The sequence below is a fragment of the Moschus berezovskii genome, chromosome 27 (genome assembly GCF_049115385.1).
Source record: "Moschus berezovskii isolate FMDL1 chromosome 27, NW_MosBer_1.0, whole genome shotgun sequence".
In the NCBI taxonomy this organism is placed as follows: domain Eukaryota; kingdom Metazoa; phylum Chordata; class Mammalia; order Artiodactyla; family Moschidae; genus Moschus; species Moschus berezovskii.
In genome coordinates, this window is record NC_142486.1 from 22,325,906 (window position 1) to 22,343,023 (window position 17,118).

Sequence of the window (17,118 nt, forward strand, 5' to 3'; positions counted from 1 at the left end):
CCCCAGCCCCACGCTTCTCAATGAGTTGCTATTAGGACTTGTGCCTTTTCACAGCTATCAATCCTGCTGATTTGGGGGACTCATGCCCACTTCCTTCCCAGTCAGTCTGAGGACACCGTCACTCACAAACAGAGCCAGAGCACTGTATCCAGGGACCTGGGGGAATGCCGACATCACCTCTTCCTATTCTATTGCTTTGTGTCAAGACTTTGCAAGCTCACTTCCCTGGGTTGGGAGATCTGAGTGGTTTGAGGATAGGCCTGCTCTGGGGGCACTGCTGTCTGTGTCCTGGAGGGGTCACCCTCCCATGGGGCCTGATCACCTTCCAGGTCTCACGGGGCAAGAGGGCTGTCCAGACATCTGCGTAGCTGCCAACTCACCCACGTTATTCCCCGTCTCTGTGTAGAACAGCGAGAGAGCTATTTCTGCATCCCTTGATTGGGTCTTCTTCCTCCGCTCGGCAGTCCCTTTCTTCACTGGCGGGGCTGCAGCTAGAGGACATTTGGCCTGTTGTCTGGAGCAGCCTTGAGGGTTTATGTGGTGAAGCTGTGCAGACTGGCTTAGAGACTTGTCAACTTCAGCTATGCTCTGCCCTCAGAACTGGGGCTCCAAGGTGGCTTTGAGGTCCTTTGGGACGACCTGACTCTGGCCTCACCGGGATCAGCAAAAGCTAGAGCTGCTGCTACTTACCAGGCTTAGTGCAAGGTGCCTCCTGCTCCCTGTCTGGTTTTATCCTGAGTCCCCCAGTTTACAGATGCGGCACGGGGACTCAGAGTCAGTGAGAAGCAGAGCAAAGATTCTATCCAGGTCTTGCTAACTCCGGGACTCCAGAACTCTGCTCTGAACTGCTCTGCTGTGTTTCTGACGTTCGATAAGACACATGGTCTTAGGTTCTATGAGCTGAATACTTTCATAAACATACCAGTGCCTTGTCATGACCGGCTGGCACCGGACACTCTCCTTAGTCTCTCTGAGCCTGAAGTTCTTCATGAGTAAAACAGAGGAACTAATAGATTCCTTGCTGTAAAGGATGGATGGTTATAAGCTTTAAAGGGGACAATCTTAGCAGAGGGCAGGCGCACGATCACTGATCACTTTAGGGACTGCCATCACTCATCCATGTCTGAGCCGTGTTTGTCCGCCCCTCCCACCCCGTGGCCACGCCTTACCTGGGGGGATGCCTGCTTTGCCACTGAGTGGACGCCATAGCAGAGCTTTCAAGGGGGGCCTCTTCTCTCTGTCAGGGTCATCTTTAATGCTCTAGAAAACAGGCAGCCTTTCCCATGAGAGGCCTGTTCTCTGTGGTGGGCAGTACCCCCATCACCCCAGCCCCAATATGTCAAGTAGGAACCTTTGCATGGAGAGGTCTGAGGAAGAAGTTTTCTCATATGTTCACCCCTCTCCTGCAGCAGATACAGAGAGGACTCTGGGGTTTGAGGTGAAAAATATGTGTGTGAGCATATATATGAATGGGTGAGTGTGTGCGTGTGTGTGTTATGAGAGAGGGCCTATGGAAGTTCCCTGGCGGTCAAGTGGTTAGGACTTGGAGCTGTCATTGCTGTGGCCTGGGTTCAATCCCTGGTCAGGGAACTGAGACCCCACAAGCCATGAAATATGGCCAGAGAGAGAGAGTCACCCAGGCCTGGGACCAGCTGACCCCCATCACCTACCCAGATCCCCTTCCCTTGTTTCAGGAGGCCTGTTAGGGGCCCTGCTGGAACCCAAACCCCCTCACACTGAAGGCCCAACTGGCAGACTCCGAGGTGCTGGGAGTTTCACCTCCTGGGGTTTCACCTCCGAATTTGGGAAGACGAGAAGATGCTGGCTCCCAAAACCTGGTGGAGTCTGCATGAGAGCAGTGCCTGTGTGGACAGAACCTCTTGAGAGTGCAGCCCCGGGGAGGGAGTGAGCTGTGTTCACAAGAGTCTGTCAGCTGGTGAAATGCTGAAGAGTTCACACACCTCACTGTAGCTTCTGCTCACAGTGGAGTCTGGGGTCATTCCCCAGGCACACCCCTAGATGCCCCCTGTGATTGTTATGGTGGACATTTTATGCAGGACAGATTTTGACAGGCTGTGAACAAGGATCAACCCTGTGGAAGACCCAGGTCCAATCTGGCCCCTGTAAGCCTTGAGCCGAAGCAGCAAGAGCCCATTAGATGCCACACCACCCTAATTCCTTTGCCCCTGAGAGACTCTCCGGATGAGCCCTCCTGCCTTACAACCAGCACGTGTCATAATGGGTGCCAGTTCCATGGAACCCTTAGTACCATGAGGCTGGGACAACCAGGCAGAGCCAAAGCCAGAGTGGACGGGGTAGCCAGAGCTGAGAAGCAGGGCCCTGGGGGTCCCCTCCCCTTGGAGGCCGGGCCACTGACCACTAAGGACACTACCCCCGCCTCCTGGGCCCTGGGACCTGGGGACCTGGCCCAGGCCACTTCACGATCTAGGAAAGACCAAGAGACAAGGTGGAAACGAAATCCTCTGTGTGTTATTGGGCGGGGGAGAGTCAAACCATTCTGGCCACGGAGGGTGCTGTGGGCTTGGAAGGACAGAACTTCCTGGGCTGACTTCTCGGCTTGAGCACACTTGGCTTCTCTTTCAGGACGGCTGCACTTTCCTGTCCTTTTCCAGACTGGTTCTTCAGGGAGGACACGAGTAAGGCACACTGCAGCGGGGATTGGGAGTCAGCCAGGTGCCTCCCCACAGGGAGTGTGTACAGACACAATTGCACACACACACACACACACAGCAGGAGGGGCTGAGGCCACTGGGGACCCTGGATTTTTCTTTCTACCCTTAAAGTGCTGCTGGGAGCTGAGACTTCTATGGTCAAACCTAGGAATAATAACTACCGAGGTCCTGTGATGCATCAGGCTAGCTAGTGGGCTAGTTAGTGCCTGGGGGTCTCAAACCCTCTTGTCGACAAGGCATGTGACTACACAGGCAGGGTAAGTGCCATCTTATCCCATTTTACAGGTGAGGAAGAAATCTTGCGAACTTAAAGGACTTGCCCCAGGCTGCTCCGAGCATACAATGGATCTTCCACTCATTCTCAGGTGGACCTTGTCCCAGAGCCAGTTTCACTCCATATGTGGACCCTGTGCCCACAGCCAACCCTGGGGGCCCACAGAATGGTGGTGTAATACTTGGCTCCTTTGCCTACTTATTTCTCAACTGCCTGAAAGATTCTTCAATAATTATTCTCAATCAAAGCACTAGAAAACACCACTTGAATGCAAATAACACCATATGAGGGTGGATTAAACCAGTATTGCCCATTAATACCTTGGGAACGAGTTTATCAAATGAGGGAGCCGGACTAATGGGCACCTGAGAAGCAGTTTTTTCAAAACACCAAAGGGGGGGCCTTTTCAGGGTGGAAAGCTCAGACACATTTCGGGGAGGCACAGGTCTGCCAATCCATGGCCCCACCCTCCCAGGAGCTCACAAGGTAGTTGCGGAGACAGGCAGTTCTGGCAATGGTGGTACTTGAAATGTGAGTCACCTGCGTGCTCTGTCCATCCCCTGGCTTCAACTGCCCCACCCCTCTATGTCTGACCCTCATCTTTATCCACCTGCCAGAAGGATGCCCCCACTTATTATCTCACAAGTCCCACAGACTCACCTTTGTTCTCGCCTCTCTGAACCCTGTCCTGAGTTCTCTCTCTGGATCTATGGCACCACTGTCTACCAGGTCCCCGAGCAAGTCCCCCCAGGATTTCTTCTTCTTTCTCACCCCGTGCATTCAATCAGCCATAAGTTTGGTCAATTCTTCCTTAAAAACATGATCTCAAGTTTGCTCCTTTGTTTCCGTTCTCATTGCTCCTGATGCGATCTGGTCCCTCTCTCACCTCACCGTGTGCTCAACTCCTTCTCTGAGGAGGTGACACTTTAGTGAACCCTGAATAATATGGATGACCTGGGAGGGGAACAGCTGGCTGAGGAAACAGCAGGTGCAAAGGCAAATTTGGGAATGAGTTTGATGCTGGGAAAGATTGAAGGTGGGAGGAGAAGGGGATGACAGAGATGAGATAGTTGGATGGCATCACCGACTCAATGGACATGAGCTTGAGTGAACTCCAGGAGTTGGTGATGGACAGAGAGGCCTGGCGTGCTGCAGTTCATGGGGTCACAAAGAGTTGGACCCAACCGAGCGACTGAACTGAGCTGAACTGTTGAACCCAGTTTTAGCAAAGAATCCTGTTAAGCTTGTTTAGCAAGAATCTCTCTACATCTAATCAACTTCATCTTAGTAACTTTCATTCCACTAACCCTCTTACTCTGCTCATTGACTATAAATCCCCAGCTATCTTTGCTGTATAATCAGAGTTGAGTTCAACCTCTCTCCCTGATTGCAGTCATCTTGAACAGTGTCTTCCTTCCCATTTTTAATAAGCATCCAGTGAAGTTTCATTTCTTTAAGAGCAGTCACCACCAGAAGCTACAAAATGGTAAAGAGAGATTCTACTCAGAGCCTTTTGTGGGGGTTCATGGCCCTTTAGACACCTTGATTTTAGGCTCTAGCCTCTGGAACTGTGAGGGAATAAATATCTGTCATTTTAAGCGACCTCTTTTGTGGCCCTTCAATGACAGCCCCAGGACTCTAACAGAAGCCAATGTAGTCATTGATTGCCCATATGTAAGACATACCTTTTGAGAGTAGTTGAGAGCCTTTTCCATCTCAGACGTGATGGCATTGATATCATCACTTTCATAAATACCTGAAAACAAAGCACATCATGAGTGTGGAGGAGGGGTACAGAATCTGGCAAGTGTCCATATCTCTGAGGCCATGTGGAGGTGACCTCAGCCCAGGGGAGAGGCTGGGGTCTCAATGGGCTGAGCTGACCAGCCCCCACCCCACACTATCTGGTGGTAAAGGAGATGGAAGGGTATAGTGAGGGTACCAAGGGTGGAGCCAGCCTTGGGACCCAGCACCCTGGCACCCAGCCAAGAGCTCTCTCTCACAGAAGAGTAGGTCCGGGAAAGGTCCTGCTCCTCCAGTGAATAAGATCCACCTTGAGGTTATAAAGTAGCTAATGTCTGCAGTGAATAATGTCTGTAGTAACATCTCAAATATGACTCATTTGAGTGGGACGAGAGTGTGATGCCTAAGAAGACAGACTGGATTCAGTTCGTGGTTCCTTCCTTACTACCTCTGTGCTCTGGGTTCTGCATCTCAGCTTCACTAACCGCAGAATGGGGTAATAATCATAACCCATTTCATAGGGTTATTGTGAGGAATGAATCACAGCATGTTTAAAACACTTAAAACCGAGTTTAGCATATAATAACTATTTTATAAATGCTTGCTATTATCAATAATAATCACCAATAATAAATGTATGTGCCAGGCACTTCTCATGAGTTCCAGCCCCAGCTATGCCACTCATGTCCCTGGGAGTCATTTCTTGATTTGTAAATCTGAGAGATCAGTCTTGTGTCCCAAGCTTCGATCCCTCCTGAATCACGTCACAATTTTGCCTTGCCTGTATATCACCTAAGCCATAATTTACTTAATATATGTAAAAATTTTTAATTGGAGCATAATTGCTTTACAATGTTGTGTTATTTTCTACAGTACAAAAACAAGAATCAGCGATAATTATGCAAATATCTCCTCCCTTTTAAGCCTCCCTCCCCACCCCTGCCCTATCCCTATGTTTATGGCATAGGGGGCCATGTCAATACCGAGACTATTGTCTGCAAAGAAAGAGGTGGAGGGACCAGCACCACTCCCTCACCTGTGTCTCCAAACCAGTGGAAGCGCCCACCAGCAGCCTGGGTGACCTCCCTGTAGGCGGCGGCCGTGTCCGTGCGGCTGGCATAGCAGGCAGGGGGCATGGTGTCTGTCTGTGACTCACCCACATAGAAGAGACACACGTTCAGATGGAAGTCACAGCCCCCGCAGGCCTCGGCCATGTAGGCGCTGAGCATGGCCTATGGGCAGAGAGGGAGGAGGGACCCAGGGCTGAGGGCTTTTCAAGCTGCTGGTCTCGGGTCAGTTCAGCCCAGTCTCTTTCTTGAGGACCTACTGTGTACCGGGTCTAGTACGTGGCACCGAGGAGGGAAAGATGGAAGAGCCTGGGTCACCATTTCTCTTACTATCTTAATAGATCTTGGTGGGGAGCTGGGCCTGAGATCTTAGACCAGCAGCCTCTAATCCCCTGGGAGCTGATTAGAAATGCAGACTCTCGGGCCCCTGGGAGCCAGGTCTAACAACCTCTGCATTTGAACAACATCTCCAGGTGATAACGTCTAGACGGGAAAATCATGCTGGAGAAACTGGTCACTAGGCGTCCACCCAGGGGAAGATATGGGGGTCCTGGAGGATAAGGGAGGCCGAGATGGAGGCCCACCCACCACGTCCTGGTCAGGGATGCCCCCTGTGAAGAGGTAGATGCCCTGTGACTGCTGGTCTTCTTTGTCCTTGAAGTCCACTTCCACAGCCTTCCGCAGGGCGCTGAGGACGTTCCTGCTGCCCTGACACTGCAGGTTCAGGACCCACCTGGGAGGCAGGGAGGCCATGCTGAGGCGGGGGGCTGCCAGGCCCCAGAGGGGAGGGTGGGGAATGGAAGGTGGATGTTTCCCAATTCGCGTCTGTGCCGTCTGTCGGAGAGCAAAGGTTCTGGAGAGAGCTACTTTCTGGGGGAGAGAGGGGACCAGAAAAAGCACCAGAGGGGCTACTGTCAGACCAGCAAGTCACCTACCGCCAGGCGCTTTGTAAGTTGCTGTGGCTGGCGGCAACCATCTCGGGCCTCCAGCTTTCGATGGTGCTTCCGAACCTTGGTGGGAGGGAAAGAGGGCTTGTTCTTAGTGGGGAGATATGTGCCCCAGCTCACTAGGCTTCCCAGGATTTTAAGGGGGCAAAATTCTGGTTGAAAGTGAAAGTTGCTCAGTCGTGTCTGACTCTTTGCAATCCCATGGACTATACATGGAATTCTCCAGGCCAGAATACTGGAGTGGGTATCCCTTCCCTTCTCCAGGGGATCTTCCCAACCCAGGGATCGAACCCAGGTCTCCCGCCTTGTGGGAGGATTCTTTACCAGCTGAGAAACCAGGGGAGCCCAAAATTCTGGTTACGTCCCCAAAACGTTAGGATGTCACCCACGAGTTCCTTGCTGGTCAGGACACGTCCCGGCATATTCATGGTGGGAGCAGAGCAGGGGCCTTCTGTGTCGACCAGCCAGGACCGGTTTGGCCAGACCTCTCCCCTGAGGAAAGGTACTCCCTCCCCTGTGTGAACTTCCCCACCTCCAGGGAAGGAGTCACTGCTCTCTTTTTGGCTCCCCTAGCATGGATTCAGGGCTTCTCAGGTATCTCAGATGGGAAAACGTCTGCCTGCAATGCAGGAGAACCAGGTTTGATCCCTGGGTTGGGAAGATCCCCTGGAGAAGGAAATGGCAACCCACTCCCGTACCTTTGCTTGGAAAATCCCATGGACGGAGGAGCCTGGTAGGCTACAGTCCACGGGGGTGGCAAAGAGCACAGATTCATCCTCAAAGCTTTCACTCTCCACCTGTATTACAGTTTCTCTTTTTTATGTGCATCAGCTCAGTCTCTCTATGAGACAGAATTTAAATCTTTGAGAAGAAGATTTACCCCCTTTATCAAGGAAAAGCTGTCCCCTCTCTGGTTCGAGAGCAATTCCTCCACCTGGGTTCTTGACTTGACCACCGCCAACCTTTCAGAGACCCTGCCCCATGGTGATCTCCCTCCCACTCCCAGGCCTACTTCCCTCGTCCCCTCCGCCTCTCTCAACTATCATTCTACCAGGGTCCACTCTGCCAGCTACTCCTCTCTCTTTCCTTTTCTCCTTCACAGACAGGCTCCCTGGAAAAACAATGCTACTACCACTTCCTCATTATCTGCTTCTCAACCCTCTGTAGTCAAGCTTCCACCCCGGGCAGTTCTCTGGCAAATATTAATGATGACCTCCTTTCCTAATCCCATGGAAATATCTCTTATTATAGTTGGATAATAAATCCCCTATTATAATTGAATAAAAATTCTAACAATATACAGACAGTGAAAATTCCTTCCATTTTATCCCTCCTTCCAAATTTCTGTTAACTCTTTGTTCTATATTCTTTTGGATTAAAAACTGTTAGATAAAGATATATTGACAGAAGTGGAATTATAGTCTTTCTTTCCACCCTGGTGACCTTGTTTCCTACCATAAATCAGTGTTACAGCCTAATGGATAGAAACTGCAAGTTCGTGAAGAGAGTCTGAAAACCTGGGGGTACTGAGAAAGAGGGTGGGCATCAGCTTAACACGATTATTTTTTCACTTTACACAATAATTTTAAAAAAACTTCCAGCAAAATAAAAGAAATGGAATTATATAACCTATACTATTTACTTCCTTTCATTTGGACTCATTGAGGAACGTTTCTAAATGTACTCATGTAACTCTCCCACATTCTTCTGAATAGTTGCATAGAATTCTACAGTCAGGTTTATTTTACCAATTCCCTCTTGCTTTTTTTCCAATTATCAGAACTCTGCATTGAAAATCCCTTCAAGGTTATCTTTGCACAGTCACCTTAATATTTCCTTTGGATATCTCATAAAGGTTTAATTGAAGGAACAAAGACCATAAAGATTCAGTGCTTGCTTCAGCAGCACATATAATAAAATTGGAACCATAAAGGAAGATGAGCATGGCCCCTATGTGAAGATGATACACAAAATATTAGGAGCTTGGAATTAACATATACACATTATCATACATAAAACAAATAACCAGCAAGTACCTACTGTCTAGCACAGGGAACTATACTCAAAATTTTGTAATATCTTATAAGGGAAACGAATCTGAAAAACAATCTGTATATAGTATAGAACTGAAGCACTTTGCTGTACAACTGAAACTAACATTACCCTGTAAATCAACTATGTGCATGTCTGCTCAATTGTGTCTAATATTTTGCGACCCTGTAGACTATAGCCCACCAGGCTCCTCTGTCCATGGGATTCTCCAGGCAAGAACACTGGAGTGGGTTGCCATGCCCTCCTCCAGGGGATCTTTCTGACCCAGGGATCAAACCCAGGTCTCCCACTTTGCAGGCAGATTCTTTACTGCCTGAGCCACCAGGGAAGCCAAAGAATACTGGAGTGGGTAGTCTATCCCTTCTCCAGGGGATCTTCCTGAGCCAGGAATCAAACAGGAATCTCCTGTATTGCAGGCAGACTCTTTACCAGCTGAGCGACCAGTTCAGTTCAGTTCAGTTCAGTCACTCAGTCATGTCCAACTCTTTGTGATCCCATGAACTGCAGCCTGCCAGGCCTCCCTGTCCATCACCAACTCCTGGAGTCCACCCAAATCCATGTCCATTGAGTCAGTGATGCCATCTAACCATCTCATCCTCTGTCATCTCCTTCTTCGCCTGCCTTCAATCTTTCCCAGCATCAGGGTCTTTTCAAATGAGTCAGCTCTTCACATCAGGTGGCCAAAGTATTGGAGTTTCAATTTCAACATCAGTACTTCCAGTGAATATTCAGGACTGATCTCCTTTAGGATGGACTGGTTGGATCTCCTTGCAGTCCAAAGGACTCTCAAGAGTCTTCTCCAGCACCACAGTTCAAAAGCATCAATTCTTTGGCGCTCAGCTTTCTGTATGGTCCAATTCTCACATCCATACATGACCACTGGAAAAACCATAGCCTTGACTAGACGCACCTTTGTTGGCAAAGTAATGTCTCTGCTTTTTAATATGCTGTCTAGATTGGTCATAACTTTCCTTCCAAGAAGTAAGGGTCTTTTAATTTCATGGCTGCAATCACCATCTGCAGTGATTTTGGAACCCCAAAAATAAAGCCAGCCACTGTTTCCACTGTTTCCCCATCTATTTGCCATGAAGTGATGGGACCAGATGCCATGATCTTAGTTTTCTGAATGTTGAGCTTTAAGCCAACTTTTTCACTCTCCTCTTTCAGTTTTATCAAGAGGCTCTTTAGTTCTTCTTCACTTTCTGCCATAAGGGTGGTGTCATCTGCATATCTGAGGTTATGGATATTTCTTCCGGCAATCTTGATTCCAGCTTCTGCTTCCTTCAGCCCAGCATTTCTCATGATGTACTCTGCATATAAGTTAAATAAGCAAGGTGACAATATACAGCCTTGACGCACTCCTTTTCCTATTTGGAACCAGTCTGTTGGTCCATGTCCAGTTCTAACTGTTGCTTCCTGACCTGCATACAGATTTCTCAAGAGGCAGGTCAGGTGGTCTGGGATTCCCATCTTTCAGAATTTTCCACAGTTTGTTGTGATCCACACAGTCAAAGGCTTTGGCATAGTCAATAAAGCAGAAATAGATGTTTTTCTGGAACTCTCTTGCTTTTTCCATGATCCAGCGGATGTCGGCAATTTGATCTCTGGTGCCTCTGCCTTTTCTAAAACCAGCTTGAACATCTGGAAGTTCACGGTTCATGTATTGCTGAAGCCTGACTTGGAGAATTTCGAGCATGACTTTACTAGCATGTGAGATGAGTGCAATTGTGTGGTAGTTTGAGCATTCTTTGGCATTGCTTTTCTTTGGGACTGGAATGAAGACTGACCTTTTCCAGTCCTGTGGCCACTGCTGAGTTTTCCAAATTTGCTGGCATATTGAGTGCAGCACTTTCACAGCATCATCTTTCCGGATTTGAAATAGCTCAACTGGAATTCCATCACCTCCACTAGCATTGTTCGTAGTGATGCTTCCTAAGGCCCACTTGACTTCACATTCCAAGATGTCTGGCTCTAGGTGAGTGATCACACCATCGTGATTATCTGGGTCGTGAAGACCTTTTTTGTACAGTTCTTCTGTGTATTCTTGCCACCTCTTCTTAATATCTTCTAGTTCTGTTAGGTCCATACCATTTCTGTCCTTTATCGAGCCCATCTTTGCATGAAATGTTCCTTTGGTAGCTCTAATTTTCTTGAAGAGATCTCTAGTTTTCCCATTCTATCGTTTCCTCTATTTCTTTGCATTGATCCCTGAGTAAGGCTATCTTATCTCTCCTTGCTATTTTTTAGAACTCTGCATTCGAATGGGTATATCTTTCCTTTTCTCCTTTGCTTTTCGGTTCTCTTCTTTTCACAGCTATTTGTAAGGCCTCCTCAGACAGCCATTTTGCTTTTTTGCATTTCTTTTTCTAGGGGATGGTCTTGGTCCCTGTCTCCTGTACAATGTCACGAACCTCTGTCCATAGTTCATCAGGTACTCTATCAGATCTAGTCCCTTAAATCTATTTCTCACTTCCACTGAGTTACCAGGGAAGCACCAAATCAACTATTCTTCCAATTTAAAAAAATGTAATACAGGGGCTGTACCAAATTACATTTCCACCAATACATTCCAGGAGTGCCCTTTTCACCAAATTATCACCGGCATTGGGTACTATCAATCTTTTAAATGTTTGCCAAACTGAATTGCAAAACCATTATGTCTCACTGTTTTCCTATCAGGGAGCTCTACTGCCAGATTCAGTGAATTCCTTCTTTCTTCTCCTTCCTGCTTTGCTTCTGCAGGCCCTAACTCTTTCCAAGATCCTCCTTCCCTTGGGAAAGGGGAAAACAACTTTCTCTCCCCGTTTTCCTCCTGCCTCTTGGACTGCTCCTCTTGTTCCTTAGGTGGGTTCCTTTCTCTGCCGTCTGAATTGCAGCTTCCCCCACATTCTGTCCTTGGTTGGCATCTCTGCTCCATCGCGTCTCCACAGGTGCTATACATGCCCTCCCATGTCTTCAACTTATGCTGATGGCTAGAGCTCCAACCAGGAGACTCTCCAAACTCTTAAGGATCTCAGACTCTGTATGTTTATCTTCCAAACTCTGCTCCACCTGGCACACCTCTTCACCATTCCCTCGACCCCTGCAGCCAAACAGTGACTACATTCTGCACGTGTAAGTCCGTGCACCCCTCACAGGCCCCCCTGACTTTCATTCCCACTGCCTTGGCTCAGGTCTCCCCTCCAGGACCGCATCCCTTCAGCCTGTCCTTCACCTGGTAACTCAAGTGTCTCAAGATTATTATCGTGCTTAAAATCCTTCCATGCCTGTACGTCCCACAGTATAAAAGCTCCTGTTTAAGCCCCCTCGGCTGTGTTTCCTTTTGTTTCTGGGCCATCCGGTCCTCCCTCTCACCCTTTGTTCACACTCAGCGACGCACACTGCAGGCCCCCCGGGGTCGTGTGACACATCACACCTCTGTGCTCTGCTCACGCTGCTCCCTGCACCAGAAGGCCCCTTCTCCACATTCCCCGTCTCTTCTGTGCTAGGGAAACACCTGTTCTTTGTCAAGACTCAGCTAAGGTTTCCTGACCTCACTCTTCCCAGGTGAATGGACTGACTCCGCCTTTGAGTCGATATGGGACAGTCCCATATCAGTCCCATATCCTGCCTTCTGCTTATTTCTTCAGAAAACATTTAATAGCATTTATATTTTAACATTTTGCTTCCTACTACTAGGTCATAAGTTCCTTAAGGACAGGTATCATGTGGGTTAACTTCTATACCCCTAATGCCTAGCATACCTACAGAACATGGCAGCCTTTCAATAAAAGTTTGTTAAATGAATGAATGGGGTGAGTGAGTGAAAATATTGTCCAAAACGCTTCTCTAAGCATTTTGCTGTAGAATTTATTAGGGAATGACTAGGCTCTAGTACAGGTTAATATATAATATTAACTGCTGACTTAGTAGGTTTAGAACACTCCCTATATGATGTGAAGTTGTGTAAAAAAAAAAATATATATATAACTACACATATTTAAATTATATATAATTTGTAGACAAAAATATAAGTAACTATGTAGATGGACCTATAACTTAAATATTTATATTATTATATATATCATACATAATTTAAACATATGTAGTTAAACATACTACATACTAAATATTTATATTTTAAGTTAAATTTAGTTAATAGTTAAAATTTATATATATAATTATGTACAAAATACATAATTTAAATATATAGCTATATAGTATTAATTTATATTATATATACTTATATAAGGGCTTCCCAGGTGTTCCAGGGGTAAAAAAAAACCCAACTGTCAATGCAGGAGACATAAGAGACATGGGTTCGATTCCTGGATCAGGAAGATCCCTTGGAGAAGGAAATGGCAACCCATTCCAGTATTCTTGCCTGGAGAAGCCCATGGACAGAGAAGCCTTTGGTGGGTTACAGTCCATGGGGATCCATAGGGTCTTAAAGAGTCAGACACGACTGAAGCTACTTAGCATGCAGCATGAACACCTACTTATATAACTTAAATACATAGTTTTATATATAATGGAACCATGTAGTTTTATATATAAAGGCATAATTTAATTCTATATAGCTCTATATAATCTATATAACATAACTATATATAATAATAATATTGATCTATGTACAATTAAAATTTATAATTGGATTTCTGAATGTTCAAAGTATTGTGGCTTGCTAGAACTGAGGTAGGAGCCAAGCCTGGGGACCCTTCTTTTTCTCTTTTGTGTTTATCAGCTTGGGAGCCAAATGGGGCAGCGGGCTGAGTTACTTTATCCTGGTTGATCAAACAGTGTGTTTTGGGGCCGCTTATCACCTTCACCCCAGGGGGACCGTCCTACAACCATTTAATTATTCAATGCCCCAAACAAGATGGTTCAAATCAGATAAACGGACAGCCCTCCTAGGAGGCCGGCTGCCCATACATCTGTTGTCCTGCCAGAAGCCTCAGCCTGGCGATGGCGTCCTAGCACCCACGACCTCCCCACCAGGAGAAGCCGCTGCGTACGCAATGATGTTGAAGCAGTCCTTGTTGGACAGCTGCTCCTCCAGCAGGCGTCGCAGGGAGTGCTGGGTATGAATAATGTACATGGAATTGGCCACGGAGATATCCAGCAGTATAACCACCCTAAAAAGAAACACAAGCTTTAAGAGGAGAACCGAATCGCTCAGATAATGTTTATTCTGTTCCATTTTACTATTTAACGTTTTTTCCAGGGGAGTTCTGCACGCCAAATTCACCCCTGGCCAAATCTTCTCTGTGGTTTGAGGTCAACACAGGAAGTAGCCTGAGGGGTCATGGAACCTTCTCTGCAGGAGGGTCTATCATGGAATAAAGCCTCGTGGTGGACACAGTTTAAAGGCAGGACTGCATATAATGATTTCATACATTTCCTTGTTTTAAATTACTAGCATTTGATACTACAGTAGGTTGGGGTCTGTGAAGCGAAAACAAACAAGCTAAGCAAGTTAGATGGGGAATTAGGTATAACTGGGGCCTCTGGGGAAATGTATCTTTTTATTTTCTCTCTCTGTTTTAAGATCTCTTGCAGTAGAGAAGGCAATGGCACCCCACTCCAACTCTTGCCTGGAAAATCCCATGGACAGAGGAGCCTGGTAGGCTGCAGTCCATGGGGTCGCTGAGAGTCGGACTTGATGGAGCGACTTTGCTTTCACTTTTCACTTTCATGCATTGGAGAAGGAAAAGGCAACCCACTCCAGTGTTCTTGCCTGGAGAATCCCAGGGACGGGGGTGCCTGGTGGGCTTCCGTCTATGGGGTCACACAGAGTCGGACACGACTGAAGTGACTTAGCAGCAGTGTTGAGCCTTCTCTTTAGATCTTATAGTCCTATCTCCTCCCCTCATCCTCATTTTGAGACAGCTATGGATTAGCAACAGAAAATTCACCAGATACAGCATCAGAAGACCTTAGTTCAAGTCCCACTTTCTGTGGGTCCTTAGGCAAGTCACAGCACCTCTCTGATCCCTACCATTCATTTGTGTGTGTGCTCAGTCATGTCTGACTCTTTGTGACCCCATGGACTGTAGTCTGCCAGATTCCTCTGTCCATGGAATTCTCCATGCAAGAATACTGGAGTGGGTTGCCATTTCCTACTCCAGGGGATCGTCCTGACTCAGGGATTGAACCTGAGTCTCTTGCATCTCCTGCATTAGCAGTCAGATTCTTTACTACTGCACCACCTTGGAAGCCTGTTCCTTGGCATATTTAACTATATAAACTATAATAAGACTCTTCAAGGGGTTGCTTTGAGAGTTAAAAAATAGAGCAGATGAATGGTATTACAAACTTCTAATACATGATAAGTGGTAATGCATTAAGTAAGGTATGGAATGGTAATGATCTAAAAGATAGCTACTGTTTCTTCCTACTCAGCATCCATTACCTCTGCTCAAAACAGTATCTTGATCTTTTTTTCTGGTGTGTGTGTGGGGGATACCTCTGTCTCTAATGGTCCACTTGAGTTGAGTAGAGCTGACCCCAGCCCAAGCTTTAAAGTGGACATTAGCCCCCAGGCAATCAGAACATCAAATCCTCTTGGTCCAAGTGGTTCACGGATGGGCCCATGCCCTAAACCCTGGAAGTGCTAAATTGGAAGGAAGGAAGTTGGGAACTTTGGGTGGCTATCTTGCTACCTAGCGGGGACAGCCTGCCTGAAAACAAAGCCAAGAAAGAGGAAAATGGAATCGAGGGTTGGAAAGAAATTCCTGACATGTATGAATCTCTGGATCAAGCCAGGCCTGAAGACAGCTACCAAATCTACTTTAGAATATAGTTACCTTAACCAGACTTCCCTGATTTGTTTCAGTCAATTTGCACTTAGTTTCTTTTGCTTTTTAACAAAGATTCCTGAGTGACATAATGATGCTATTCTTGAGGTTGCAGTTAATGGTGGTGACTTTTCCCTCCAGGGGTTCTGCTGAGCCATTATTAATCCTTAATCTAAATGATGGATTCTGATGCTACCAACAGGAAATTCGTAAGTTGAATGAGTGCTGTGTCACACATGACACCATGAAGGACAAGAACACTACTGGGGGAAGTTACCTTTTTTCACAGACGGTGCCCCAGATTCTTCTGCTGGCCAAGGAGAGCCACTCGATCCGTCTCTCATACATCCGCATCGCTCTGCTGAGCTGTTTCTGCAAACTCATGGGCCATACACAGTCAGCACTGCACACAGCATGGCTGACTAAGGGGCCTGTGGGGGAAGAGGGTGTACCCCACTTGGCTTCTGGGAATGGTGTGGCAAGGCCATGGGTTTTCCAGGCAGTACAAAAATCCCTCTAAAGCATGTACTAGGACTTCCCTTGTGGCCCAGAGGTTAAGAATCTGCCTGCCAATGCAGGGAACACCAGTTTGATACCTGGTGCAGAAAGAGTCCACATGCCACAGGGCAACTAAACCCGTGCGCAACAACTACTGAGCCCCCACTCTGGAGCCTGTGAGCCACAACTGCTGAAGGCTATGCACCTGGAGCCCATGCTCTGCAATAAGAGAAACCATTGCGATGAGAAGACCCACACTACAACTAGGGCATAGCCCCCGCTTGCTGCATGAGATAAAGCCCGTGCACAGCAAGACCCAGCATAGCCAAAAATAGATAGAAAAATACATAAAATTTGTTTAAAGATATATATATATATAAGCATGTACTCATTTGTCATAAGCCTAGGAAGGAAAGAGTCAAAGTATTTCATTGCCTCAAATAGGGAGGAGGTAAATCTTGACCAAAAAGATTAGAGGTTTTTATTTAAGGCCTCCAGGTTCCTGCCTGGAGAGGAGGTGGAAAAAGCTCCAGAAGGGCCTGTGGGTGGAGCACAGTCTGTTTACAGGAGGGGGTTCTGTCACTTCCTTGGTGCCTCCATATTCCACGAGACCTTCCTCCCATCCCCCTCCTCACACCCCACATTCTGACTGATGGGACCCAGCACTGACCTGGTACTCATACAGGAAGGGCAAGTCCACATGAATATTCTTCACTGTCCCGTCATGCCATTCAAATTGCACCATTGCCTTCTGCACTCAGGTGTGACCAGGAGGGGAGCAGGTGAACAGAAGCACAAGTGAGGAAGGATTTTAAGTTTAAATCGGTCACTGGGTTCTCCAAGTTGGAGGCAAGAGAGGGAAATGGGCCCTTAACACATCTGCGGGTGGACTGTGCCCCTCCCCATCACCAGGCCATTGCCTTGTCTGGAGCTGGCAGCTGAGGGACTTCAGGACACAGTCCCCTGAATGAACCAGGTCTGACCGCAAGCCGGCTCCCTTCTCAGGAGGCTCTTCTGAACATCAGTGTCTTTATTACAAGGTATGGTTAGAAGTTTTGGTAATAGCAG

General features: G+C 47.3%; 1 protein-coding gene and 1 non-coding gene across 8 annotated transcripts in view; one reads left to right on the forward strand and one right to left on the reverse strand.

Moving 5' to 3' along the window:
- VWA3A (von Willebrand factor A domain containing 3A) overlaps window positions 1-17,118 on the reverse strand; it is a 59,814-nt gene that overhangs the window by 11,601 nt on the left and 31,095 nt on the right. For 5 of the 7 annotated variants that reach the window (XM_088832842.1, XM_088832841.1, XM_088832844.1 and 2 more), the window contains 10 exons: window positions 16,721-16,801; window positions 15,830-15,924; window positions 13,771-13,890; window positions 6,713-6,787; window positions 6,366-6,510; window positions 5,747-5,942; window positions 4,653-4,723; window positions 2,515-2,667; window positions 1,170-1,260; window positions 381-491 (listed from right to left, as the gene is read on the reverse strand). In XM_088832842.1, the coding sequence (XP_088688968.1) occupies window positions 381-491; window positions 1,170-1,260; window positions 2,515-2,667; window positions 4,653-4,723; window positions 5,747-5,942; window positions 6,366-6,510; window positions 6,713-6,787; window positions 13,771-13,890; window positions 15,830-15,924; window positions 16,721-16,801 (1,138 nt within the window). The remainder of the gene's footprint in view (window positions 1-380; window positions 492-1,169; window positions 1,261-2,514; window positions 2,668-4,652; window positions 4,724-5,746; window positions 5,943-6,365; window positions 6,511-6,712; window positions 6,788-13,770; window positions 13,891-15,829; window positions 15,925-16,720; window positions 16,802-17,118) is intronic. The other 2 variants (XM_088832843.1, XM_088832845.1) reach the window with 2 other exon arrangements.
- LOC129545852 (U6 spliceosomal RNA) lies at window positions 8,614-8,720 on the forward strand. Its single transcript, XR_008683780.1, has one exon. It is a non-coding gene; the product is annotated as a U6 spliceosomal RNA (small nuclear RNA).